The sequence below is a fragment of the Brassica napus genome, chromosome A3 (assembly GCF_020379485.1).
Source record: "Brassica napus cultivar Da-Ae chromosome A3, Da-Ae, whole genome shotgun sequence".
Lineage (NCBI taxonomy): Eukaryota > Viridiplantae > Streptophyta > Magnoliopsida > Brassicales > Brassicaceae > Brassica > Brassica napus.
The window spans coordinates 29,892,017-29,919,477 of NC_063436.1; the positions used below are offsets into that span (position 1 = coordinate 29,892,017).

Genomic DNA, 27,461 nt, shown 5'->3' on the forward strand with positions numbered 1-27,461 from the left:
CAAGTAGTCAATCATACTTTAGATCTGTCTAAAATTAAGTAAAGATATTTTCATATATATCGCTGATATACACACAAAAGAGCTATTTCGAAGATTAATTTTCTTACAGTTTCATCCAAACAGATCCAAAACACGATCATGGATTCATAAAAGTACACAAACCAAAAAAAACGGGAAACTAGGAAAATATATACCAAAGTAGAAAGTCAAAACAAGACTATGAAAGTTACCTATTTGTAGTAATTTTTTAGATATGATTGATATATTTTGGTGTAACAAAAGTGACCATGAATCAAATGTTTTTAAACCTCCTGAGCCATCATCCACCTCTGCAACCTCAGCTGTCTATGGAACCTCTGTATAAACTCCTCCGCTGCTCTGTCCACGTGGCCACTTTCCATGGTTCCGGTGCTGCTAGCTACGTCAGGAAACACGGCGGATGCCACGTGTCGTTCCCAGGCGGAATCTCGGACCTTGGGGAGAGTGTTGTACCGGACATACGCTTGGCGTTGGCGTTTGTTGATAAGCGGTTTGCGAGACCCGCTGCGTCGTCCGGTGGTGTTTGAGGCGTAGGAACGTCTCGGTGGGGTGCTGCTGCAGCTGAACTCGTAGTCCAGCTGGATCGGGACAGGTGAGATGAAGGAAGATTGGATGTCTTCGTAGTCGGCAGGACGGCACGTGATCCGGGAGTGGGATGTTGATACGGCGTCGTTTAAAGATTTGCGTAGGGTCTTGCCACGTTTCGCGAGTAGCTGAGGATCGAGAGTTGTGAGGAGTTTGTGACGTGAGGCGTCTGAGACCTTCTGGATTGTGAAGAGGATTAGCTTCGCGAGCCTTGAGAGCTTCTTGGTTGTGACTGTTGAACAAACCTCCATCTCGTGTGTATACATTAGGTGTGAGAAAGAGAAGGTTATGCTTGAGGTTGGAGGGATGGTATTTAAAGAAACTAAAAATGGGTTAATGAAGAAAACATACGATGCTCTTTATATAACGGAAACGTTATAAATATTCGGCTATAGGAGTTTTATTATAAATTTATTTCAAGATAGGAAAAAGAAGTCGATGGGTCCAATAGTTATTATCTCAACCGTTAAAAACATTCTTGATTTGCTTGAAAGGGGCTCTTCTAGTTTGAGTCTCCCACCATGGTATTGTGGAAAACAAATTAAATCTCTATATAATTCAAAGTATTTTATAGCAAAACTATGAAATCTAGTGAATATTATTGTAGTTTCAACTTTCAAGCTATCTAATAATGAACTTCCATGTACTCTTTATAGGTCGTGGTTATAAAATTCTGAAATAAGTACAGTCTGATACTATTGGTTTTATTAATAAACAAAAACTGTTAGTTTTTTTCCTTCCAGAAAATAGTGACTTAAATTTCGTACATCAAAATATTGTGTTGCCCAAATTTAAGATCTTAAAACTTGTTATATTAAAAGATCTATAATGGATTTTCATGTGTAAAAAAAAAATATAACAATACAAAAACTATAGCCCGAAAATTTTGAATTCCACATGTGCTATTACGAATGGGATAAATATGAACTTAACATTTCAAAATAAAACATATGAAACTGATTTGAAAGTTATTATTAAAATGGAAATGGCTGAACTCGTAAACTGCCATTTCTATATAGCTTAACTAGTGTCTCATAAATCTTAACATGTTAGACTAGCGGAGCAAATATCTGGTAAAATACAAATACTGAAGATTGCTCTATAGCCATCAACAAAGGCGACTCGATTACTTAGAATATAAATTCATTTTAAAGTAAACCAATATTTAAGTAGCTAGAGTGTAATGATAACAGCTGCATTATACAAATTTATTTAAACTGTCTGTCTTTATGGATTTTAATAGTTTGTTACCTTTTCTTTTTCTGTGTCTTTACTTTAATTTTTCCAGGTAAAAAAAAATAAACGAGAAATATATTAAACTATATGTTTCTTTCTTTTGGTTATGTAATTGTATCCCTCTAAGTTGTTCGCATATGCAAAAAGTGTAATACGAATAGGGATCCATTGGTCATACTTTGGCTTTATTTATTTAAATCGGAAAAGCTGATTTTGATTGCTTTGTCGAAAGAGTTAATATCTTATCTAGAATATAAATAAATTAATACTTTTTTGTGGAAAAGAAATCATGAATTGTTTGTTGTCTTCCAACTTGGATGTTTCGGGCTCCCAAATTTCGTATAGATACTTTGACGGGCGACACTGTTATATTATTTGAATATTTTAGGTCGAAAAATTAGTTATTATTAACGATTTATTGTGGCTTGTGGAAAGTAAAACTTATTATTGTGCTATAATTAAAAATTTCAGTAAAAATGAATAGTTCCGAAAAGTGAAAATGCAATAACCAAATAACAAAACTAAATCGAGTCTAAAAGTTTGATATAACAAAAATAGAACAAAACAACTTTTATTTTCCTTCTTTAGGTTACTAACCGAAAACAAATACAATGTTGAAAATTTATGTTTTGCATGAATCAAGTAAAATCTTTGAACAGATGATAATGATGACACTTTTACCTGATTTTATTTTGGTTAAACACTTTTACCTGACTTGCTGTATTAATGATGTAAATAGTATATTTCTGTTGACTCTTACCAATTAACCCTCACGTAAAGTTAAACGTGTAGCATGATCAACTTTTTGGTTTCTTTTAACTTTACCATTTATTTACTTGTTCGGATTCCAGTACTACATAATGGAGTATCAAAATAGTAAAACACCCTTTTCATCATATTTTATATAATAACGAGATAATTATTACGCCTAGAAGAAGTGTGCATGAGCTGGAGATATAAAAATCACATTATCCGACCAAAAATTAGGCCTAGATAATTTGTTTAGTAATGAGTGGTTAATAATTTGAACATAAAATTGTCATCATTAGGTATTAGTTACCAATTCTCTTTTATTTTTCTCTGAATAAAATAGGAAGTCTATTTTAAGGTTTTAGAGCATCTCCAACTCATTGCTATTTTCATCTTTATAATAGCATTTAGAGATGAAATTGCTCCAACCCATCTCTATTTATTCCTCTATAATAGAGATCTCTATTTTTTCCTCTATTTATAGAGGAAGAAATAGCATTCCTCTATTTTTTACTCTATATTTTAGAGATTGCTATTTTAGGGGAATACATTGGAGCATATCTCACCTCTATTATAGAGTTCCCCTATTTTAGAGATAAAAATAGCAAAATACATTGGAGATGGTCTAAGAGAAAATGGGTCCTACTGCTCGGGAAAAAAAAAGAGAACCCTTTTTTACAATTTTAAATTTAGCACCTTCTCAAGCAAGGCTTAAAAGTATTATCTTATATATTTCAAGAGGAATGATATTTACCTTATCACATACTTTATTTGCATCATGCTTACTGCAAGAGGATACGATTTAACTTCGTCACTTAGAAAAAGTGTGTATGTAGATCTCATTTGTCGATCCATCTTTGGTTTGTCCTAAAAAAATTGGTACTCTATTTAATTATCTTGATTGGTTTTAAAAGTTCTTTAGACTGTCAAAATATGTGTGCTACATGGACGAATATCCAACTTTCTTTTAAATGATACTTAGAATTTTCTTTTTTTTCATATATAAACTTTTCTCATGGATTAATGTTTGTAGTTCCATCTCTTATACGTTTGTGTTGCTTCATAGTTGTATTAGTAATCCATTCAGCCTTGTGTTTTAGGTTTCCTTGTATTTGAATCTTGTCTTTCAAATACGTAAATCGTGTATCAGATTTAATAATCCACTTTGCTCTTTTTTTTTTTGATAATCCAGGTATCCGGACATCTCACTTAATCCGACTATCCCACCGCGTCCAACCGAAACTGACGAGGAAGATCCTGGAGACCAAATGAAAACCATGTTAAATCCGCTGTGGTCGGGACTCAAACTCGTGATGGCGGACACCTCAGCCGAGATTTCTTTACTACCAAACTACGAGGCCCGGTTAAAAGAACCTCGGCTGAGATGTCCGCCATCACGAGTGGCCGTGACTCGAACTCGTGATGGCGGACACCTCTCACTACAAGAAAACACAAGTTTTACGAGGGCAGTTTTCCTCGTGATTTCGTCGTAAAAGCAGTGTTACGAGGAATTAGCGAGGAAACCCGTTTCGTCGTTATACGTTTGTCGTAACGCATATATCCTCGCTAATTCGTCGTAGCGTAGCGAGGAAATAATTTCGTCGTAAAAGCGAAGAAGAATATTTCGTCGTAAAGACCACGTAAAGCTTCCACGTAAGGACGTCGCTAAATTTCCTCGTAAATACCTCGAAAGCCATTCCTCGTTAAAGCCACGTAAATAACTCGAAAGTAAATACTCGTAAAGTAAACGTAAATATCTTGATAGCTTTCCTCGTAAAGACCACGTGAATTTTCCACGTCATTTCCTTGTAAACATTTCCTCGTAAAAACCTCGTTAAGCTTCCACGTAAAGAAGTCGCAAAATAGCTACGAAATTACTTCGTTTCGTTATTTTACAGAAATAAAAAAAATTATAATTAAAAAAATTATTTAAATTATTAATAAAATTAAAATTCTAAAAAAATCAAAACCAAAATATTTTATATATAAATAAGTTTTGAATTCATAATACAAGAACCGAAATTAAAAAGAACTAAGGGTCGTTAATCGCCCGGTAGAATTCATCACTCCTCGCCGTTACATCCGCCTCGGCATGTGAGTCGTCGGTTGGTGACTACCTGGCTCACCGAACATCTCTCTGTAATGGGCAGTAAGTCTACCTTTTCGAACCTGAGAAAAAAATTTAATTTTTTAAATTTCCGTCAACAGTATATTTTCCAACATTATCCACCTAATCAACACTAAATAACATAAGATCCGTAAACTTATCTAAATTCCCTATACTAACCGCCTAATCTACCTAAACTAACCAAATTAGAGAGGAATTAGAGAGGCTTACCATTGCAACGAAACAGGGAGGAAGTGGAGAGGAAGTAGAGAGGAAAGAAAGAGTGAGCGCTCGGGGTGTATATATAAGATTACATTCCGTCGCAAATTCCTCGTAATTTTACGACGAATTACAGAGGCCCGTGTTTTTTTTTACGACGAAACAGCGAGAGATTACAAAGGCCCGCGTTTTATTATACGAGGAAGTTACGAGGAATTACAAAGGCCCGTGTTTTTTAGGTACGAGGACGTTACGACGATTTTGCTTACGTGGAATTACCGAGGAAAGCTTCCCTATAAATATACCCGTAACTCTCCTTCTCAACCGACACCCAAACTCCCAAATCACACCCTATCTCACTTCATACTCTCAAATCCAATCCTATTCAAATTATAAAAATTTGAAAAAAAAGGAAGAGAAGAAGATATTGGAATTTATGTTGGTGAGACTTAAGTAATATAATTGCTGGAAGTCTTGCCACATGTAAATCCAGTATATTTCTTCTTCTTTTTTTTTTCTAGTTTTTACGGTACGAGGTGTTTACGACGATTTTGGTTACGAGGTGTTTACGACGATTCCGTCCTACGTGGAATTAAAGTGGGCCGCGTTCATCATTTACTTTACGTGGTATTTACGACGAATCTCTCCTACGTGGTATTTACGACGAATCTGTCCTACGTGGTATTTACGACGAATCTGTCCTACGTGGTATTTACGACGAATCTGTCCTACGTGGTATTTACGACGAATCTGTCCTACGTGGTATTTACGAGGAATTCGTCGTAAGTTCGACGTTAACATACGAGGAATTAACGAGTATTCCATTTAAATCCCTAAAACCCGAAACCCCAAACCCCAAACCCCATATTCCTTATCTTCTACTTCATATATTCCAAACCCTATCTTTATTTTCATTCCAAACCACAATTACTTATTTTCATTCACTCAGAGAGTCTTACGTGGAATTAGCGTGCCCCGCTTTCTTTATTTTTTTTTTAATTTCGTCGTAAACTCCTCGTGGCCTTACGACAACCTTACGACGATTTTGGCTTACGAGGAATTAACGAGTATTACGTATAAATCCCTAAAATCCGAAACCCCAAACCCCATCTTCCTTATCTTCTACTTCATATATTCCAAACCCCAAACCCATCTACCCTTGAACCTCAATCTATTCTTTCACCTCAAACCCTATTTATAAAATATTCCAAACCCCAAACCACAAGTCCATATTCATAATTAAAATAAACTTTCACATTACCTTATTCATAAATCAAACTCCCACATTATCTTATTCATAAAACAAACTACATAAAATCAAATACATCAATCGGATACATCAACATTCTCGTCATCACTAGAAACATCATTATTTTCATTAAACTCGTTTTTAACAGCTTCGTCTGTGGCATCGTCGGTAAGATCTTCGTACTCGTGATTATGCGGATCAATGAGAAGGATGTCATCAATTTCTTGTTCAGGTTCCTCGACTTCATTTATCTGTTCTTCTTGCAATGGTGGTTCTTCTCCACTGATAATTCGTCCTCGAGGTGTAACTTTGATCACAGCTAACCAATTTATACCCGAATCTCTCATTCGAGGGTATGGAAGGAAGCTAACTTGGTCTGCTTGTGAAGCTAAGATGAAAGGCTCGAATTTGTTGTACCTTCGTCCACCGTTGACATCAACTACACCGAATTTGTTAGACCGAACACCTCTGTGACGACGGAATCGAACCATTCACATTGGAAGAGGACGCATTTCAACTTCAATATCCCTGGAAATTCGACTTCAATAATCTCCGTCAAGATCCCGTAGAAATCTATTTCCCCTTTCACACATATTCCATAGTTACTGGTCGTCCGCTGTCTACCATACTCATATGTGTGAAAAGTATAGCCTCGTGTGAAATTACGACGAAAATTAATTGGATGGCCAAAAAAAACGTGAGCTACCTACCAAGTTGGTGGATTCAAAATTTCCTCGTTAAGTACACGTAAAGTATTTCGTCGTAAAGAACTCGCGAAGTTTACGTGGTATTTACAAGGAAATAGTGTTTCCTCGTAAAAGCCACGTCAATTTACATCGTCTTTACGACGAAATTGTTTTGTCGTTACCTTACGACGAAATAACGATGCTTCTCTTTTTCCACGTACTTTCCTCGTAAAATCAACGTACTTTTACGAGGATTATTTTTCCTCGTTAATTATCCTCGTTAAACTTACGTTTTCTTGTAGTGTCTTTCTTAATTTCGCACTTATTCACTATCAGCGAGTTAGGTGTCACTTGGTGGTGTTTAAAAAGGGCCATATAAATAAATGTTTCATAGCTTAAGAGTAAGTGAAACCCTAATACGCGACTTTGAATAAAATCATTCTAGACACAATTAGAACATATTTACACATTAAAACATACGAATATCCTAGTGACCCGCTTTGACATACTTGATACTTCTATGATAGTCTATTGGTACTTACGAAACACTAAGTTTTATTGGTATATTAGCTGAAGTAAATTAACAAGTATTAGCAACAATGAAAATAATATTTTTTTAAATCTCTAAGTAACACAAATGATCAGCGCGGTTGGTGAGAGTTCATATGGACACCGGATAATACGCAAGTTTTATTGAATTTATTCAGTGACTCGAAAGCACTTCCAGTGGCCAAAACATTATCCGTTCTATTTTAATTAACAAAAAGATAGGTTATGGTTTCACTTTGCGTAGTTATTTGTAAGGTTGATGTGGACTTTGGGTTAGCTAATGATGGCTAAACAATATAGGATCCCTACTTTGCTACTACTATAATTTTAATTTCTCGTAGTTTCTTATATTAGTGGAGTATCTTTGCAGTGTCGGATAGTGGGATTGAAAAGTTTTAATTTGGAAAGAAATCGAAATTACAATATAATACAAGCAGTTGCTTTTAAGTTTTTTAATGGTCTAAAGAATCATAATACGTTGTTAGCAAGTAGGAGGAACAATACAAATGGCTCTTTTATAAATGATAGTAATATCAATCAATAATGAGTTGAAGATTTTGGTTTGCGATGTGGGTTACATAAAAGAGCTTTTGGACTATGCATGAGTTGTTATTGGACCTTAGTTTTGGGTTTGCAGGTTTATTGGGCTATACTTGGCTTGTAATGAGGGTATGTACATTGCACGCTTGGCTTTGAGCATAAATAGCTTCGTGCTACCAAACTTCTTGATAAACATTGCACCAAAGCGACTAACTATACAAGTCATATCATCAAAGTGGTCGGTCACATGGAGCAAGAAACGGCTGCGTCAAAGTGGGAGGGAAAACAAGCCGTCCAAGTCAACGGGGTCACGGTGGAGCAAGCCTGGTCAGTCGTTTCAGACTTCTGCAATGTTCACGAGTGGTTCCCAACTGTTGACACGTGTCACAGAGTGGAAGGAACCGATGGTCAGGTGGGTTTGGTCCGATACTGCGCCTCCAACAAAATCAAAGACGAGGAAATCAAATGGGCTAAAGAGCGTTTGGTCGAGATCGATCCAGTCGGGCGGTGTTTGAGCTACGAGGTCCTTGAAAATAACGTGGGGTTCGGATCTTACGTGGCGACGGTCAAAGTGGTGCCAATGGACGGTGGAGATGAATCGGATGGAAAAATCTGTCGAATCGAGTGGTCGTTTGTGTCCGATCCTGTTGATGGTTGGACGAAGGAAAACCTTGAATCCTACGTGGGTTTTTGTCTTCAACATATGGCGGACAAAATGGAAATGAATCTGTAAAACCTTTTCTATGCTTTTCTTGATAAAAATATGTCAAAATCTCATTGTGAAATAAAGATACATTCGATTTGGTGCTTTTTCTATCATGTATCATCTATGATTGTATGAACTTTATTTTTTTCCTGGATTTGTTGTATTCTCTGGATTACTCTGATTAGTACTTAATCTAAGAATTAATATATTGGGGCCCTAATATATTCGTCAAAACTTTTTATGTTGATAGCCTGATCGATTACATATTAGTTTGATTTTTACGTTCATTACATCTGGTTTTTCAAACAATGAAAGATACTACTTACAAAAAAACAATGAAAGACATTTCCGAAATATATTCTAAAAGAATGTTAGCCACACAAAACTATTCTCTCTCTCTCTCTATATATATATATATATATCCTTTTCTATCTTAAATAAAGATTTCTTACCTTCTTTTTATGTATTTTACTATTGACAAATCAATACTATTAAAGCAGTAACAACTATTACTTATTAATATAAGTGTGGTCCAACTATTTTAATATAATTATTAAAATCTTTTATTAATCATTTAAGATAAATATTATACAAAAAAATATATATATGACTAAAAATACAAATATAAAAATTAAATTTTAATAAAAATATAAAACAAAAAATATAAGGGCGGGTAAATTTTTTAAAGAAAGAAAAGATTCGCTAATGGAGAATGGTTTTCCTTTCTTCACGTAGAGGATGGTTTGAAGTAGATATTACAAACAATTTAGAAACAAAAAAAAATCCATGCAAAAAAGGAATATTGCACGTAACATTTCATAACCTAATTAACAGGCTAACACAAAAAGAAGTGTTGGAAAAACAAGAAAATAAAATAAAACCTTTCAAACTTGGAGATGATAGTACATAGTCATAATTTCCGACTACATAACTAAATAGTAAATACAAATTAAGTAAGAGTTAAGAGTATATATATATATATATCTGAAGAAAACGTATCTCTGTGTTTTGATAATTAACGTAATTTTTTTAATAAAAAATCAGATAAAAACCAGTTGAGGAACATGAAGCAGATACAATGAGGATCTTCGTCGTCGTTGAACCCTTTCCATGCAACAGCAATTTCGTACGTTACTGCTCTCCCCATGCTTCCCCTCCGTCAATATAATTCACATAAACCCCTGAAAGATTATTTTTAATAATTTGATTTAAGGCCGCACACTTATGATTTTTTTTTTTAATATGATTTAAAAAATAAAATCATAGTTATGGTTTTATTGCACCGTTACATTCAACTTTTTGTTAAAACATAATGTTTTTGTAGGAAAATTTTAATCTGAGGGTACCTGTTGCATTATCTGAGGGAAGTCGGAGACTCGGAGGATAAGGTCTTCTCCCGTTGTTGACAAAGATTTTCTCGAGAGTGATATCTTGAAAGTACCACCAACGTACAATTACAACAACAACAAAAAAAAAGTACCACCAACGTAGTCTCCAGCATGTCTAAACCAGCCTGGTTACAAATGTTAATTTCGGCGGTAAGTACTGCAATGAACAAACCGGCCACTTTCCTCGTTAGAAAAGTTGTAACTTCCGAAACTAATTTTTCTTTTTTGTCAACAAACTTCCGAAACTATATATGCTAATATGCGCAAGTATCGTTGATGTTTAAAATATCGCTAGGCTCAAATCGTATATTCGTAGATATTCAAATTATTTGTAGACACAACATAATAGTATTACTTTAGAGATGGGCTTCTGTTTTTGTTTACAGTGGGCCTCAGCTTAAAAATAACAACAGAAGTAGTCGGAAGTAGAATTTTTTTTTTTGCATGTAGTTGCTTTATCCATTACAGAAGCATAGTATATTGCTAGTCTGTTAAAAAAAAAACTACATTGCATAAGGGCAACATTATTGGTTCTACTTAATTTTGTCCTTAGAATAAAATAGTATTATTTTTTAGTTAGGGACAAATGCATAAGGACTTTCTTAATTTTGTTGATTATTGGTAGGACCAAAAAAGTCCTTAGCATATTTTATATTATTTATTTTAATGTGTGATTAGATATAAAAAATACATTTTAAATAAAACATAAAAGAGAAGTTTAACATTAAAAAAAAAAAAATTACAACAAACATTTTATTAAATTCAAAAAACATAAAAATTACATGTTATTTGGAAGATGCCCAAATTTAGTCCAAATATTTTCAATCAAATCATTTTTTAAATTATGATGGGCTTGTCTATTGCGAACGTTTGTTCGACGATCCATTGTATTACCGAGTGGCGAAGGCATATTGACGGAAAAGCTTTCCTCTTCACTTTCTTCATATCCAGGAACCACATATTGTGTCCTTTCTGCCCGTTCATCCTCGACAATCATATCCAGAAAGTGCCTGATTTTTGGTTATTCCCTACAATTGAGTCCTTAGAGGTATTTAACCAGGCACTGATCAGCATCTCGTCCTCGGCTGGGGTCCATTTGTGTCTCCTTCCACGCTCTACGGGTGGATGTGCGGGTGGAGTTGGAGCCTCACCCTATTGAGAACTGAATTGAGGGATCTGTGAAGATCCAGAAGGAAAACTCTCAAAAGGAGAGTTTCCAGCATTAACACTATCGTGTTGACTGTAAAGAAGGCCTGTATAACCAGCAGACTGGCTATACGGATTCCTTGGATCCATAGAAAAAAGAAGATAGCAGTGAAAAGAGAATAGAAAAAGGAATGAGACAGAGTTATACCAGAGAAAAGAGAATAGAAAAAGGAATGAGACAGAGTTATACCAGAGAAAAGAGAAAGAAAATGATGGACATAGAATCGATATTGTGAAAGGAGGATTAAATAGTAGAAAATGGTAATTAAAACTACCATAATGAGCTAACTACAAAAGTACATCTCAGTAACTTCACATTACACAACCATAATTACCTAAGTACAATTGCATTAACTACCAAAGAAACTAGCCTTGCAAAGAAACTACACGCTTTGGTCACAATGAAAACGGTCTCAACACTATTGGTTAAGTGTGGCCTTGCAAACTAACTATATCCTTTAACTAGTATACAATCTAAAAGCTTTGGTCGCAAACAAAACAGAGAAAGAAAACGCAACCATAATTATCTAAGTATACTACCATAATGAGCTAGCTACAAAAGTACATCTCAGTAACTTCACATTACACAACCATAATTACCTAAGTACAATTGCATTAACTACCAAAGAAACTAGCCTTGCAAAGAAACTACACGCTTTGGTCACAATGAAAACGGTCTCAACACTACCAAGAAAGTGTGGCCTTGCAAACTAACTATATCCTTTAACTAGTATACAATCTAAAAGCTTTGGTCACAAACAAAACAGAGAAAGAAAACGCAACCTAAAAGCTTTGGTCGCAAACTACATTACATTCGAGCTGAAGAGAAAGAAGTTTACCTTAAACTGTGGAGGAAATGGTTGTTTCTCTTTGATCTCCTTGCTAATACAATCCTGGTGATCGAACCTCACCTCACCTAATAACCTCGCAAACATGTAAACAGAAATCTCAGTTTCATGAGATAAACAACAATTAATCAAACATCTCAGTTTAATCGATAACAGAACACATACACTTTCACACATAAATGATACGAATTCCCTAAATCTATTGCAAAGCAAGCAAATCACGGTTTAAATACATGCAAACCTCATCTAAAGTAGATCGCAAACATAAACCAAATACATGCAAATCATATGGAAGAGGAACACATACCCTTTCACCTTCGAATCGCAGAGAGATGCCTCGGGAGGAGATCCGTAAAGAGGAGACGATTTGGGAGGAGATTCGTCGAGAGGAGACGACAAGGGAGGAGATCTGTCGACGGAAACTACTTGGGAGGAGATTCGTCGACGGGATAACGGTCACGAAGGAGATGCGCTGTTGTCGGCAAAATCGCCCTTTCGATCGCCGGCAGAGAGAACAAGAGAGAGACGAGAAATGTCGAACAAGACAGAAACGAGAACAAGAGAGAAAAACGTTCAACCATTCCCTTGCCGACACGTAGCACCTAAGGACAAAAAAAAATATGTTAACTAAGGACGAAACGGACGCGTCCCTGCGTTTTTTCTGCAATTTTGATTTAAATAAAATCTTTTAATCCCTAAGGACTTATACTAACGACCCCGATAATGTTGCCCTAAAAGGCTGCAAAAGATTCTTCTGGTTCTTCTGATGACAAGTCTAGTTAATACGTGTCTGGTTTGAAAAGTATTATTGAGCAATAACGTTCACCGCAAAGCAGAAAACACATATTTGTTAAGCTGTGAAATAGATCACATATGTGACTATGTGAGTGATTATATGGACATACTTGATATTTGCAGACGTATATTACATGTGACTATGTGAGTAAGTTTACTACAACATTAGACTTACTAAAATGACAAAGTTGTGATGTTGATATCATGTTCATGTACCACTAAGTTTTGAGATCTTTAGAAGCTTATTCTAGATAAAGATCCACTCCTAAGGTCACGGTGGAGACTAGCTATAAGGAGTGGTTGTACATGGACCACAGGCCACTTCAATTGATGATGAATCAAAAATTTCCAGGATTCACTTCTGGTTTTGTGTGGTTTAAGAGATCCCACTCCAGTATGTATGAGTCTCTTTTTAAGCTGCTGACAAAAAAAAAAAAAAAGATCACACTCCATCTCATGTGTAGAACATAACTCACATGGGCTTTGTTAGTTTGCTGATTTTACAACACCAAAAACAAACATAGTTTTTTTCACGATCGGTCAAGGGGCTTTGTTTTCTTTTTGTTCAGTAATACTAATACAATAAAAACTCTATAAATTAATACTCTATAAATAAATAATCATTATAAATTAATAAAATTTTCTGGTTCTGAGTTGGATCGGTTCAAAATATGACACAAAATCGATAAGATAATAAGATAATAATATTTTTTAAAATACTATGTAAATATGGTCCCGTTGAAATTATAAAATAATAATTTTGTATATATACAATTAAAATAAGTACAAACAAATAATTTTAAAATATAATTATCTCTATATTTTTCTTAATATTTCATTATATTTTGCGTATATTTAGTAAAATTATATCTAAACCACATTTAAATTTTATAAAACATACTTTATATATATCAAATAATACAGTAAAAATAACTTGAAAATCGAATTTCAAAAATTTAGTTAGTGTATATATAGTAAAACCAATTATTTTGTTTTCTTTATAAAAAATATATTCTAAAATAAAAAAAATTAGAATTTTTTTTTTGTAGATTAATAACTCTATAAAATAATAAAATATTATACTCGCAACATTATTAATTTATAGAGTTTTTTACTGTAGTTAATGTTTTAATTATGAATTAATATATGTTTATTGGTATTCACCTCCCCTTGTGTTTAAGGAAATGTCCCTGGAGATATAAAGTTAATTATAATTATTGTGATTTGAATAGTACAAAAAGAAAAAGAGAGAAAGGAAGAGTATAACTCAATAGTCAAAGTTCCTCTGTTTTAGCTGTCTTCTGTCTCGTTCTAATCTCACATGAACCATACCTTTCTCTAACATCACTCTCCCTTTTACACAACCTCCCAAAAATAGACCTCTCCTTCTCTTCCTCTCCGTTACATTCTTCGCTCACCACCAAAAAGCCTCTCTCACTTTCTTTCCTTTTCTCTTTCATTTACTTACAGTAATAACCTTCTCTGTTTTCCCCCAATGGAACAACAACAACTACTGACTCCCGACCTCCTCCTTGTCGCCGGTAACTCCGACTCTTTCGTCGTCGACGACCTTCTTGATTTTTCTAACGACAACGGCCAACCTGACGACGGGTTTGAACCATTTCCTGACTCTTCCACCGTCTCCGCCGGTAATCTCGCCGTTAGCTCCAACTCCTCGTCGCTTTACACCGACGGCAGTGCGTTTTCCGACGACCTCTGTGTTCCGGTACTTTTTCCATAACATTTTTATTTCTAATTCACGCCAAAAGGGCTCACCTTTACCCTTTTTTTTTTACTTTTACTTTTGGAACACCACCTTTAGTCCTTTACCATGTTTTTATGTTAATTTCATGATTTTTTTTTTTGTAAATAGGTCACTCTAATTCATTATCTTTCATAATATGTTGATATAAAATATGAAAATTTTGAGTTTGTGTTCATAATTATACACAATAATTAGGACTTCTGAATTAATAACACTTTTTTTTTTGGTAATCATGTTAAATATTTTTAATAACACTTTTTTTCTCTCTTTGATTAACACTTCACTTAACAGTGTGAAGATTTAGCTGAACTAGAATGGCTATCCAACTTCGTGGAAGAATCATTCTCAAAAGAAGACCAAGACAAGCTCCAGTTACTATCCGGCAGCTTACAGAAACCCCAAACCACCGGGCTAACCCAAACCCACCAACCTGAACCAGACCTGGATCAAATCTTTATTCTCACTGACACCGATGACTCCAACGTCTCCGTTCCCGCCAAAGCGAGAAGCAAGAGGTCACGCTCTGCAGCCTCCACGTGGGCTTCCCGTCTTTTAGCCATCGCCGGCTCCCACGAACCCTGTCCTAAGAAAAAACATCACAAACTTAAAGAACACGACAGCTCCGGAGAATATGAAGTCGACGGCGGAGAAGCCGGAGTAGAGAGACGGTGTCTGCACTGCGCGACGGATAAGACGCCGCAGTGGCGGACGGGACCGATGGGACCAAAGACGCTGTGCAACGCGTGCGGCGTACGTTACAAATCAGGGCGGCTCGTGCCGGAGTACAGACCGGCTTCGAGCCCGACGTTCGTGATGGCGAGGCACTCGAACTCGCACCGGAAAGTGATGGAGCTCCGGCGACAGAAGGAGGTGAGAGATGAGCATTTGCTGAGTCAGCTTCGGTGTGAGAATCTCTTGATGGATATTAGATCCAATGGTGACGATTTCTTAATCCGTAATGATAATAACCACGTGGCTCCTGACTTTAGACACTTAATCTGATCGTGTATTTCCACGTGGATAAATTCAGAAGAATAAGTTCTTTTTAGGTTTTCCCGCTTTATTTCTTGCTTTCTTAACATGTTAGTTGGTTTTATTTCCTGCAGAATACTACTGATATTTTAATAAATTTTTATATTCTGTTCAAAATATAAAGCTCTATAAAAGGTAAAAAATTTACAAAATAATTATAGACAGGGTAAAAAACGAGTTAAGAAATCTTTTTTTTTATAAGAAGAGTTAAGAAATCATCTCAAGTTCTGAACTATGATTTAAGTATCAACTTGTTTCCACTTTATATATTTTTAAAATAAAGAAATAGTCATGAAAATAATTGAAACAATCAATCAATGTCCAAAATGGATAAGTCCAAATAGTTGTTACTCCTCTTCTCTTCCGTTGTTACTTTGTATAAAAGTATACACATGTGTATTTCTTTTGTAGTCTGTAGATATCATCATATTGGTTACAAAGAAGATCTATACAATTCAATCTAAAATTATATTCAGAATAAACTTTGAGGTTCCATGTTACATAACATGATGGTTCTTTAGTGAACGAAAAATACCAAACAAATATTTCTAAACCGGATCCATTATATGTGAAAGTGAGACATGTAAGAAACTCAAATCTGTATTTGCTCACTATGATGGTGAGATTATTGTCTATTTTGTATATAAATTTAATGAAACAGTAACATTGTTCACCCAAAACACCGAGATCCAAGGTGGATACTCACTCATTTCGACAGGTGGGCTATTATAATTTATCAAAATTAATTATTATTCGCCGAATTTTAACTTCTTTCACGTTTTAAATTCTGACAATATTCGAGGAAATATGCTGCTTTAATTTTAATCTGAAATATATTTAGTAAAATAAAGGGACAAACACAAATTTGCGCAGCACAAAAGTAGTATGCAAGTATTAATTGCCTTAAAATAAAGGAATATGGAACATAGATCGACGTGCTCGTCACATGCTTTGTCATGCAAACCTAACCAGCAAGTGGGAGCAATTTGGTGTACATAATGTATAGACATCTCTTAGCCGACGTTAAAATATTGTATCTTGATATATATATATATATATATATAGGCAAAGGTCCACGGACTGTACGTGGAATAAAGAGTAATGTCTAAACATGTGTTAGCCAACGCTAAATATTGTATCTTGATAGATTATAGATATATTATTTGTTGCTCAAAAAAAAAGAAGAAGATAGATATATTATTTGTTTGCTGTTGAATGTAACACAGACAAATCTGATGTTGAACAAACTACAAGAAGCATCAATTGCAACTGCAAGGGTAAGACCAGGTTTCATACAATATGATTTGTCTGCTCAGGATGTGTGGGTTCTGTGAGACTTGCTCTAGCAGCCAATCTTTTTTTTCGTTTTCTTTGAAAGAAGTGTTAATTGTATTCATCTCAAATACATTTGTACAATGAATGCATCTTACTTTAAAAGTTTCATAATCACTAACACATTGAACATGAAGGAATACCGGTTAGAAACGGTTAACTACCCGAACCTGATTTTGTGAGCGTACCGGTTTACTAATATTCAGAGAGTCCGTTTCGAAAACGTCACACTACTTGCAAATTTTGTTTCAATTTCAGTATACAGAGAGTTTCAATTTTAGCTATGACGACCAGAGCTTTGCTTGCGGCTATATCTGGTTGTCCTCGCAGGAACATAATCAACTCATCAACTTTTTCTCCAAGTCTTCATTTCCAAAGACAAGAGAGTATAATAATAGCTCGAAGTTTCTCGTCTGACACGAACTCCTCCCTGCCGGACATATCTCGTCTTGCTGAGACAGCTCGAATCTCTCTCACTCCGGCCGAGGTCTACCCTTCACTTAATCGTTTTGCGTTTTCTCTAATCTACTTCTTTGTCGGAATTTGACTTCTCCCTCTTCTTTCCCAGATTGAGGAATGTGAACCTAAGATCCGTCAAGTCATCGACTGGTAAAATGAATGCGAACTCTTCTATGCATGTATAGTTTCGTCTTGTGTAATGATTAAAGCTATTGTCTTTACTGGCTTTTGTAAATTGGTCTGGAAAAAAATGCAGGTTTGGCCAGCTTCAACAAGTCGATGTTAACAGTGTTGAGCCTGCGATTAGAGCAGGTCTCAATCATTACACAACTTCCTTCTTTACTTGGTGTTTGCGATTCTGTTTGTGTGAGTTTGTGTAAGTAAGATTAGTTGCATCCATCTCGTTAATGAAATTATGAATTGAATCCCGTTCTGAGTAGATTCATGTGACAGGTCTTTATAAGTAAAGTTGATTTGAGATTAGGCCCCTCCTTGACATAAATATAAGTCTTTTGTAGTAAAAAAACACATTCTCTTTATAATATAATATTATCTGAGGAGGCACATTGGTTTTTACTGTTATAAGAGGCCTAGTTATCGGTCTTTCAACGTTATCTATCATGGATCCTTACTCATCTTTTGAAAAAAAAAACATGTAGAAATGGAAGGAGGAAGTTTGCGAGAGGATGCTCCCCAAACATTCGAGAACAGGTTTGATCTTCATAACAGTTTTCTTCTTCAAGAACAAGTAGAATTGATTATGGTTTTCTACTGAAGTTTGGATTATTCTTATACAGGGATAATATCAGAGCTTCCATTCCAAGCTTTGATGAAACATATTTAAAAGTCCCCAAAGTACTAAACAAAGAGTGACTTTTGTTCAGGTACTCTACTCTCTATCCACTTAGGAGGTATATCATATGTTGTGTGATATTTAGCTTCTTTTATATGTTCACACAATAGTAGCTGACAAGTTCTGTGTGGATTTGTCTTTCATGTGCAGCTTCTCCGTCTTGTGTAGCTGAAGAGATTGTTCATTATCAGCTCCTCGGTCCTTGTTTCATCATCTATGTTTTGTTTAATTGTTTAGCAGAGACCAACAAAATAATACATTGTATCTGTACCTAAACTCAATCCATTTCATATCCACTGATCCTTCTTTGTAAACAAAGACCAAACCAATGTTTACAACATATAAATTCATAAAACGATCTCCCAAAACCATCTTTGTAGGTGAAGACAGACATCATTTAAAACACCAAAACATACATCCCAGAAAGATCCATCAAAGTAATAAAAAAACACACACAAGATGGATCTTGGCTTGGGAATCAAATAGTTAGCTATATATATATATATTCACCTGAAAAATCTTGTGCACCAGAAGACGCCTTTTTAAAAAAACCAGCTCCCTTCACCGTGTGTTTTGTATGATAAAATTATGGTTTATGACTGCCAGAACAGCTCGGAGTCATCACTGTACAAGGAGTAATCTTGTATCTCAAGGTTTGCAACGTGCCAGTTCACAAGCTGGGACTGCAACACTTTGCACAAGAACAAAGCCACCGGAAATATCCACCATTCATTCTCGTCCCTGCACAAACAAACATGTTAGTTGATTTCACTATAAGTAATGTGTTGTTAGGTTTCAACTTGAAGTATCATTCTCACATGCTAATGTTCCACGGCTCGAGATAAGGAATCTTTTTTCCAGATGATGAGCCATGGTAATGAACATATCCACACACAAACGCAACAACCTGAAGAAAAAAAAAACAGGCAAGACTAGTAAAAAAATGTTACAGAAACTAGAGAAGACAAGTCACTTACAACATTGACCAGGGATGTGAGGTTCCACAACGCATAAACGCGAGTGCGTTCAGCAGATCTCCTCGGTCCGTGGCTAAACAAAGCGCTGACACCAGCAGGAAACGGGAAAACGATGCTTAGAGGCAAAACAAACAAAGCGAGAAAAACGTCCAGCATAGATATGGAGTAGAGCTGAAGCAGCGTGAGCATCATTAGAGTTACATCTCCCAGGAGAAGCACCGAGATAACCAAACCAACCAGATCCTGATGGCCAACAGGTTTCGTGTTATGAATCAAGAAGGAGATGAAGGACAGGACATCCTTTTCTTCTTTGAGAAACTGTAAGCTACCAATGTCTATGACTGAGCTACTTAGATATTGTGTGAAAGGTTGCTGTTCTGTTGGTGATGCCACTTCATCTACAATGGTGTGAACAATGATCCCATACTGACATGACGACGAAGGAGAAGCCTGGAACCTAGCTAAGTCAACACGCACACCATGTCTTCTCAAGGCAGGGTTACCGTGAGTTTCGATCCATCTCATAACCGAGCGAAACGTGGACCTAAGCTTCCCTTGCTGAACCAGGCGCAGCTGAGCGTTCAGACCAGCAACAAAGCGGTACCAAGTGGTTGGCGAGACCACCTATTAAAAAGAAGGTAATGTTCAGTAACGATATTGCAGTCGCTGACATAAAACAAGAAAAGACCGAACCTGACTCATAAGACTGGTGAGAATCTCATCACTCTGGAGTGAGTAATAGGCCATGTAACTCCCATCGCCTCCAAAAACGAAAGGCATTGGGAGTCTTTGATGAACAGGAGGAGGAAGATCGTTTCTCTTCTCGTCGCCGCCAAGGAAGAAATCTAGATGAGCTAGCATTAAGTCAGGACTAGCAGCCACCTGCACAGTAACATTCACATAAGCTTTAATCTCTTGACTAAGATCCTGCTACTCTCTCATAAACTATGGTTGGCTCTTTAATGACTGGATATGTATGTACCTTTAGCCCCTCGTATAAAGCTCTAGAACGACATGAGCGTAGACAAGAATGGTCATATTCTGATCGAACAAAATCACGGAGTTTCTGAAATTTCAGCCTCCTTCGTGATTGCTGCCATGACCATGCAAGAGGATAGACAAGAACTGAAAGCACTACGTAAATAGCACCCTCCCACCATTGGTATGCAGCTATAGCATTGATCTCGTCAACAAATCCATTGAAAGCAGCCTCATACCTGAAAATAAAATAAAATCAAATGAGAAGACCAAAGCAAACATGCATGAAGATAGTAGTATCCTATGCATGTAGTGCATAGCATTTGATCTCAAGAAAAAAAATCATGAGCTAATGATGACTAACTTACACAATCTCTTTTATTTCCTCTGGGGGAGTATGAGAAAGATGCCAAGGTTCACTGAAAGTATTAGGACCTAAGAAATATATCCTATGCATGTGTCCTTGTGATTCCTCCACTCTGCTTGTCTCCATCACCTTAATAAAATAAAACACATATGTTAAACTATATGTTTCATTCATATGACCATCTAGAAAATAATGTTATGGTGAAGAGAACTAGTTTGTCAATTGAACACACAGATTATATGTTCCATTCATGTAATATCTTATTTCAACTAAATTCATTTAGATGGATACAACTTCTACAAGCAAAATCAGCAGGGAGCAGTGAAGGGGTTCAATATAAAAGGTATAAGACTTCAAGCAAACCTCGTTCAATGACTCGAGGAATGGAAATGAGTGATCAATCTGAGAGCCATGATGAGTTGCGGCAGCACCGTGTACCTCCTCGCCGCTAATAAATTTCATTCGAGCAACGCTGAAAACAAGTGCTAGTAGAAGGAGCACAACTACTAAAAGAATGCCAAACAGCCAGGGTCCACCAAATGTGTATATTAACTCTTCAAGTGTAGTATAACAGTGTGGCATGTGGTATCTATCCGAAACGCATTGGTATGGACATGGCGTTTCCGCAACACCACCTGGTCAAGAAACAAGTAAACACACAACAAAGGCATTATGTATCAGACTCACTTGTGGATAATAACAAACAATGACATGAAAACACATTGCACTGAAAATCAATGACACATGCAAGAGTTATGTGATTCAAGGTCATAGACCAATCACAAAAGTACCTCGAACAGTGACATAAACAGCACGATTGGGAATCTCTGTAGCCGGACAAAGATGACAAAGAGTTTCATCAGATCCTGTAACATTCTTATAAGTTCCAGCTGGGCATTCCTGTAGTAGATTGAAACATGTAAATGTTTAAAGCATGTTAGACCAAAAATGTTATGGATGGGACCAGTGACACATACGAGAGTTCAACACTACCTCGCAGTATAGACCATAGAGCCCTTGCGGACAAGCTTTACCAGTTAAAGTCCCTGCCTCTCCAACGTTTTCTTCACTAGCACCCAACCCTCCTCTGTAATTAATTAATAGTGGAATCAGACAATATGTTCAAAAATGCATTAAGCTCACATTTTGTTGGTATGAACTTGTTTTTAACAAACCTTACATAAACGCTTCCCTCTACATTGGCAATGTGATGATAGACATCACCAGTTGGAATGTCTGACCAATGAAAATGAATCCTTCCACCACTTCCTCCACCACCTCCCTTTAGACTACCGTTTCCTCCAGCACTAGATAGAATCGCAGACCTCGCTATGTCAAGTGTACGCAAGAACAAAAGCACTGTTCCACCTGAACCACCACCAGGTCCTATACTATAATTATTCATGCCTTTCAGTGTCTTCCTGGGACTTTCACCATCAGTTGTTATCGATCCCTCAAGTGATAAGCTTGAAAGTGGGTGCTCAAGCGAACCAATCACTTCACAAATTGGTAAGAGAAAAAACTTATTAGGAAGATAGTATACATTCCAACCACTTGTCTATAGACAAAACATGACTTACCAATGATTCCTCCACCAGCAACAGAATCTTCTGACTCTTCATTTCCGCTTCCACTGCCAAGTTCACACGGTAGATCTACATTTCCGTAAGAATCACCACCCTCAATGCAAGTATGATTGTAACACCCGCTTCCACCTTTACCACCATGTCCACCACCACTCCCAACACCGCTTCTCAGAAACCTACCTGTCCCAACTCCCCCTTTGCATCCTGTGTTCCATAGTTTAAATCTCTCAAAAACTGGTTCACATTAACAAATAAAAAACGACAGTGTGTGTGTGTGTGCTTACCCATCCCGTCTGCAGTTATTGTTCCAGAAGAGCGGATAACAACGGTTCTTGCCAGATGGAAATGGACAACCGATCCTTTAATTAGACCTTCAACAGTTATATCCTCAACACGGCAAATCTGCCACATAGACCAGTTAGAACATAAAAACATCTGCATTCATCATATTTTTTTCTGTAAACAAGCACCTGAAGAGTGAATGGGAGAGATGAATTGACGTTGCAATCCTCAGGCGGGTGGAGTAGCTCAACAGGGCAATCTTCACGTTGACAGTAAAGCTTTGGAGTACTTCAAAATAAACCAAACATAAAAAGTTTTCCTAGTCTCAGGGACTCAGCACAGCAAGCAAAACAAAAAAAAATATAAAAGATAAACGACTTTTGTGGAAGGTCTCATCCGAACCTTCGGAACTTACAGGCCACCAGATGATGAATTTTGCAAAGGACCACGCAAAACAGCTCCGGCTCCAACCTTCACAAATCATAAAAGTAGCTGTTAGAAAGAGATTTTGTTAGTTCAGAGAACGATTAATGAAAGCTTCAACGCTTTACCAAGTCACAATAAATGTAACAACCCACAAAAGCTAACAGAGTCCACAAGCATACAAAAATGGGATCCAGATTATCTTTCTTACCTGAATGCTATAAAACAAAGACAAAATTAGACGCTGTGCTTCTATTGTATCTCCTGTGCCTGTTAGATTTAACAGACCCTGCCCATGTACTCCAAGGTTTCCATTGGATTGTATAACTGATGACTCCTGTATAAAAGAAAAAAGCACATAATAGAACATATCAAAGTTGTCTACTAGATGAAGAACAGATTATTTAAATATGTAGAATACCTTGAGCACTAACAAGTTACTAATTTCGAGCATTGAAGTTCCTAAAATTGTCACACCACCACCATCAATAAACATTCTTGACTTCAACATCAAGAACACCTTGACATTCATTCTTAAAGCCCCAAACACCTGATATATATATAGCATAGAGATCCATACAGTACATGTAAGAAATAAATAAATAAAAAACTGAACAAATATCCAAAACTCATGTGTTTTTTCGAGTATTAGTCGTGTACCTTGATAGCAGAATTGCTCAACAAGAGTTCCTCTGCAAATAACTCAAATTCCGAAGAAGCATAACGAGGAAGACCAAAGTTCAACTCTCCACCGTTTGACAAACTTATTGATCCTTGAACCTGTAACAACAAGAAAAAAAAATATAAAACATAGGAAACTATCAGTGACCAAAAGATGATGCTTACAAAGATCAAGAATCTAACTAATTTTCACAAACCTGGACACGGCTCCAACGCAAGGGAACAGAAACTTTAGCCATATTTTGGATATACAAATTAGTGAATAGGCGATGGTTAGGAAACTCCAAGAGAAGAGTGTCTGTATATGTTGTCTTATTCTCGTTGTCTATCGTTAACCTCTCTGAAATAACATCATACAGTGTCCCAGCAGCTCCAGCATTTTCTTGACAACCAATACTACTACCTCCTACAAAAAGAAAAATTACAAAGAGGGAGACCATCAAAATGAGTTGTTAAGAAACTTCACAAAATTTAGGAATGGTTATAGACCCAAACTGAAGCCTAACCATGGACAAAGATTTTAGGATCAGAATGGCAGCTGAATATATGGACAGATACACGTCCACCACCTCCACCAGCATAACCATCACCTCCAGAAGCACTTATACGACCATTCCCTGCCCTGTGGCATGAAGCAAAACAGTATTTTCAGAGATCAAATCTACAACCAAAGGAACTATTATACCTCTTGCACCTTAGACAGATCAACCAAACCCATAATACAACACAGAGGAGTGACTAAAACTCTCATTATAAGTTTGCATTAAGTTAACACCAACCACCAACTGTAGAACTAGAAGAGTCAACTCTTTAATTAATCTTTTTTTTTTCTTAACATCACTAAGCCAATGCAAAGCCTTAAAGAAAGCCAAACACTTTCCCATTAAAGAAAGAGTAAAAGAAAGAGTGAAAATGACAAAAAGAGATTACATTTTATGTGCCAAGACGAAGATGCTGCCGCCGGACCCACCACCACCTTTAACTCCACCACTGGCCCCATCAGCCAAAACGCTGCCGTTTAGCCCCACACACCCTACCACCTCCATCGCCACCTTTCCGCCGCCACCTCCACCGTAATCAACCTCATTGCTCGTGGACCCACCTCTGCTCCCATAAACCTCCGGCTTCTCAAGAGACGACCAACCGTACACGTCGCCGCCCCACACATCCTCCGGAACCTTCGCCGTCGTATCGGCCAAGCAGCATGCACCTCTTCCGCCGTATCCCCCGCCAGCTCCTTCGACTCCCACCGGCGTACCGCTCGCCTCCTCCGGCGGTTCCCCAGCCAATCCGGTCGTGTCCACCGCCGAGCCAACCGCGAAATCAGCGTTCTCCGCCGCGAGACGGAAGGCACCGGCGACAACCGTCGAGTTCTCGGCCAATGAGAAGTTCCCGGAGATGTTGACCGTGATCGAACATCCCGGAAACTGACAGACCAATCTCACGCCGGGCAACACGTGGAGGTTTCCCTTACCGGAGATGTAACAGTCACGTGTGAGATTCAAATCGGCGACGAGCTTACACGTGGAATCCAATGAGCCAACGCCTCCTAAGTCATCGACACATGAAACGGACGATTCGTCATCAGGGTGAGGCTCCGGCGCCGGAGAAGGTGTCGGCGGATTGTATTCTCCGTTGAATAAATTCGGATTTGTGGAAACGATGAGGATGATGAATAAGGCGAAACGGAGATGGAATCTCACCATTTGGATTGGATTCAGAATCAGGCGGAGATGAGCGAAGGCATTATTACACCAATCTTAACCGTTGCGTCTCTATAAAATTTCGAATTCAAAATTTGCGACGAAGAGACAGAACAGAGGTTTGGAGATGCTCTGTGTCTGAACAGAGGAGGTGGAGAGAGAGAAGATGGTAGCTTTGCTTTGTGTAGAGAGAGAGGGAGCGAAGAGGTTGAAGGAAGGAAGCGAGGGGCGCTTTGTTTGGTAAAATGGTGGAGAGATTTTTAGAAAGCTTTTTTAGCTTTCGCGTTATTACACGTGAGACTTTCTTTTCGTGTTAACCAATGAGTTTATGACATGTGTTTATGTAAACGACCAAACTGAATATTAAAGATCTTTGGTTTGGGTCTTCAGTCTGTACTTTAACTTGATTAATCCGTGTGTTACAAATAAAACCAATACTTTACTTTTATAAATCCTTATGTTAAAACTTTACTTTTATAAATCCTTATGTTAAAACTTAATTTAGTTTAATTAATCCTTATGTTAAAATATAATCTAAAATATAATTTTAACTATTTTTCTTCATGTTAAGTTTTCTCTAAGAAAATAAAATAAAATATATTAGTTATTTGAAAAAAAAAGAAGAAAGTCTTCTTTGATTGTTGTGTTTGGAGTTTATCACTACAAATTACTGTAAACTCATTAATGATTGACCAATGTTAATGTCTTAACTAGTAAAAATGTCGATGCTTCCGGGTTGTAAGAAAAATGTTTTCATTAATCGATTGTTTTGTGATTTTCACAAATCATATTGGGTATTTTAATTTTGTTTTCTCATTGTTTCAATGAAATATAATAACTTCAGGAGACAAATAAATACTTCACATTAGGTTCAATAGCAATATGAAAAAAGTATTCACTCATTGTTGACTCTAGAACACAATGTGCCCAAGTTTCACTATACCATTTTCAAGTCTAGGGTTCTTTTCATGTTTAGGGGTTGCAATATAATTTTCTGACATGACCTTGTGGAATAATAACTGTGATATGTTAAAAAATTAGAAAACAAGAAACAAACTAAATTAAGTTAGAGAAACTAGAAAGCTAGTTAACGTATTTATATAAAAAACGAAACCAAAGTAATGACGAGGAGGTTTTGCTAAAGTGATAGTTTAACGGTTAATCAAAGAGGGTCCAAGAGTACTAATGTTTCTGATTATTAATTCAGAAATGTGTTTTTTTGTGTGTTGGAGAATAATGGAAATAGTACATGTCACGTTTAATCATAAAATATTGATTACCAAACTAAAAGGATAATGACGACAATAATGTGGAAGTGATGACGGATCAACATAAAGGGAATACTTTGGGATTGATTAGTCATGAAGCTATGTTACATTATGTACGTGTGGCTTTGCCAAACCGACATCAAGCCAAATGGCAAGAGAATATATTGACTTTTTTTTTCAACGTGTTTGCTTTGTTGAGGATTCCTCGAAGAGGTTGCGTGTTGGTGCGTTTCCACTATGTTACACGAGCTTTACATTTTTTATCGTTGTTTAGGGGTGACATTTTATGTTAGAAAGGAACAACACATGAGCAAGGGTTTCTACGTTGTTGGTTTAAATAGATTCATAACGTGTGTTTTATATGACTAAACAAGATGTTGATCTAAACGTCGAACTAGCTGATCTTACGAGACACTTGTGAGATAATCATTTTTTTGTCGGCGTGAGATTAAATCATATTAAGATGGTCGGAGACTAAAGATATATACGTCTACCTTTAAAACAAATCGGTAGTGAAGATATTCACAAGCTATATATATGAATAAGTACACACGGCTTTTCTGAACAATCAAGATCAATATGTTCTCTACGTGTGTACGTTTGTGGAAAATAATCGAGTTAGCTTTTCCTTGAAAGATTAGCAATTATTAAATGGGCTGGATTATCGAGTTGGCTTTTCCTTGAAAGATTAGCAATTATAAAATGGGCTGGATTATCGAGTTGGAGAATCAATCCGAATCCAATAATAAATAAGATAATCTAATTATTGTAGTCCACTAACCTTGAATATACGGAAGAGAAAATACACACAACATCAACATGTTGGATGTAAATGATTTTTTTCAGCTATAA

The 27,461-nt window shown here is 36.6% G+C and overlaps 5 protein-coding genes across 5 annotated transcripts; 3 read left to right on the top strand and 2 right to left on the bottom strand.

Moving 5' to 3' along the window:
- Positions 1 to 34: 34 nt before the first annotated feature.
- Positions 35 to 1,083, bottom strand: LOC106423353. The gene has a single exon (XM_013864130.3). It carries the CDS (start codon positions 888 to 890, stop codon positions 303 to 305), a length of 588 nt encoding a protein of 195 aa, XP_013719584.1. The 5' UTR covers positions 891 to 1,083; the 3' UTR covers positions 35 to 302.
- A 6,874-nt stretch (positions 1,084 to 7,957) lies between these two features.
- LOC106423341 (lachrymatory-factor synthase) lies at positions 7,958 to 8,820 on the top strand. The gene has a single exon (XM_013864120.3). It carries the CDS (start codon positions 8,208 to 8,210, stop codon positions 8,691 to 8,693), a length of 486 nt encoding a protein of 161 aa, XP_013719574.1. The 5' UTR covers positions 7,958 to 8,207; the 3' UTR covers positions 8,694 to 8,820.
- Positions 8,821 to 14,033: 5,213 nt separating this feature from the next.
- On the top strand, positions 14,034 to 15,716 carry LOC106423344 (GATA transcription factor 9). The gene is made up of 2 exons (XM_013864123.3): positions 14,034 to 14,629; positions 14,960 to 15,716. Exons 1-2 carry the CDS (start codon positions 14,399 to 14,401, stop codon positions 15,668 to 15,670), a joined length of 942 nt encoding a protein of 313 aa, XP_013719577.1. The 5' UTR covers positions 14,034 to 14,398; the 3' UTR covers positions 15,671 to 15,716.
- Positions 15,717 to 17,258: 1,542 nt separating this feature from the next.
- On the top strand, positions 17,259 to 18,659 carry LOC106423409 (glutamyl-tRNA(Gln) amidotransferase subunit C, chloroplastic/mitochondrial). Its single transcript, XM_013864186.2, has 6 exons — positions 17,259 to 17,519; positions 17,601 to 17,641; positions 17,748 to 17,803; positions 18,151 to 18,202; positions 18,289 to 18,375; positions 18,495 to 18,659. The coding sequence occupies exons 1-5, from the start codon at positions 17,316 to 17,318 to the stop codon at positions 18,362 to 18,364; spliced, it is 429 nt and encodes a 142-aa protein (XP_013719640.1). The 5' UTR covers positions 17,259 to 17,315; the 3' UTR covers positions 18,365 to 18,375; positions 18,495 to 18,659.
- On the bottom strand, positions 18,611 to 25,696 carry BNAA03G52250D. Its single transcript, XM_013864185.3, has 20 exons — positions 24,569 to 25,696; positions 24,145 to 24,260; positions 23,836 to 24,044; positions 23,618 to 23,737; positions 23,379 to 23,507; positions 23,169 to 23,294; positions 22,950 to 23,005; positions 22,723 to 22,822; positions 22,537 to 22,654; positions 22,247 to 22,456; positions 21,842 to 22,163; positions 21,660 to 21,753; positions 21,458 to 21,566; positions 21,030 to 21,301; positions 20,668 to 20,795; positions 20,304 to 20,538; positions 20,015 to 20,203; positions 19,322 to 19,945; positions 19,163 to 19,251; positions 18,611 to 19,085 (listed from the first exon to the last, which is right to left on the bottom strand). Exons 1-20 carry the CDS (start codon positions 25,342 to 25,344, stop codon positions 18,938 to 18,940), a joined length of 4,170 nt encoding a protein of 1,389 aa, XP_013719639.1. The 5' UTR covers positions 25,345 to 25,696; the 3' UTR covers positions 18,611 to 18,937.
- Positions 25,697 to 27,461: the final 1,765 nt, after the last annotated feature.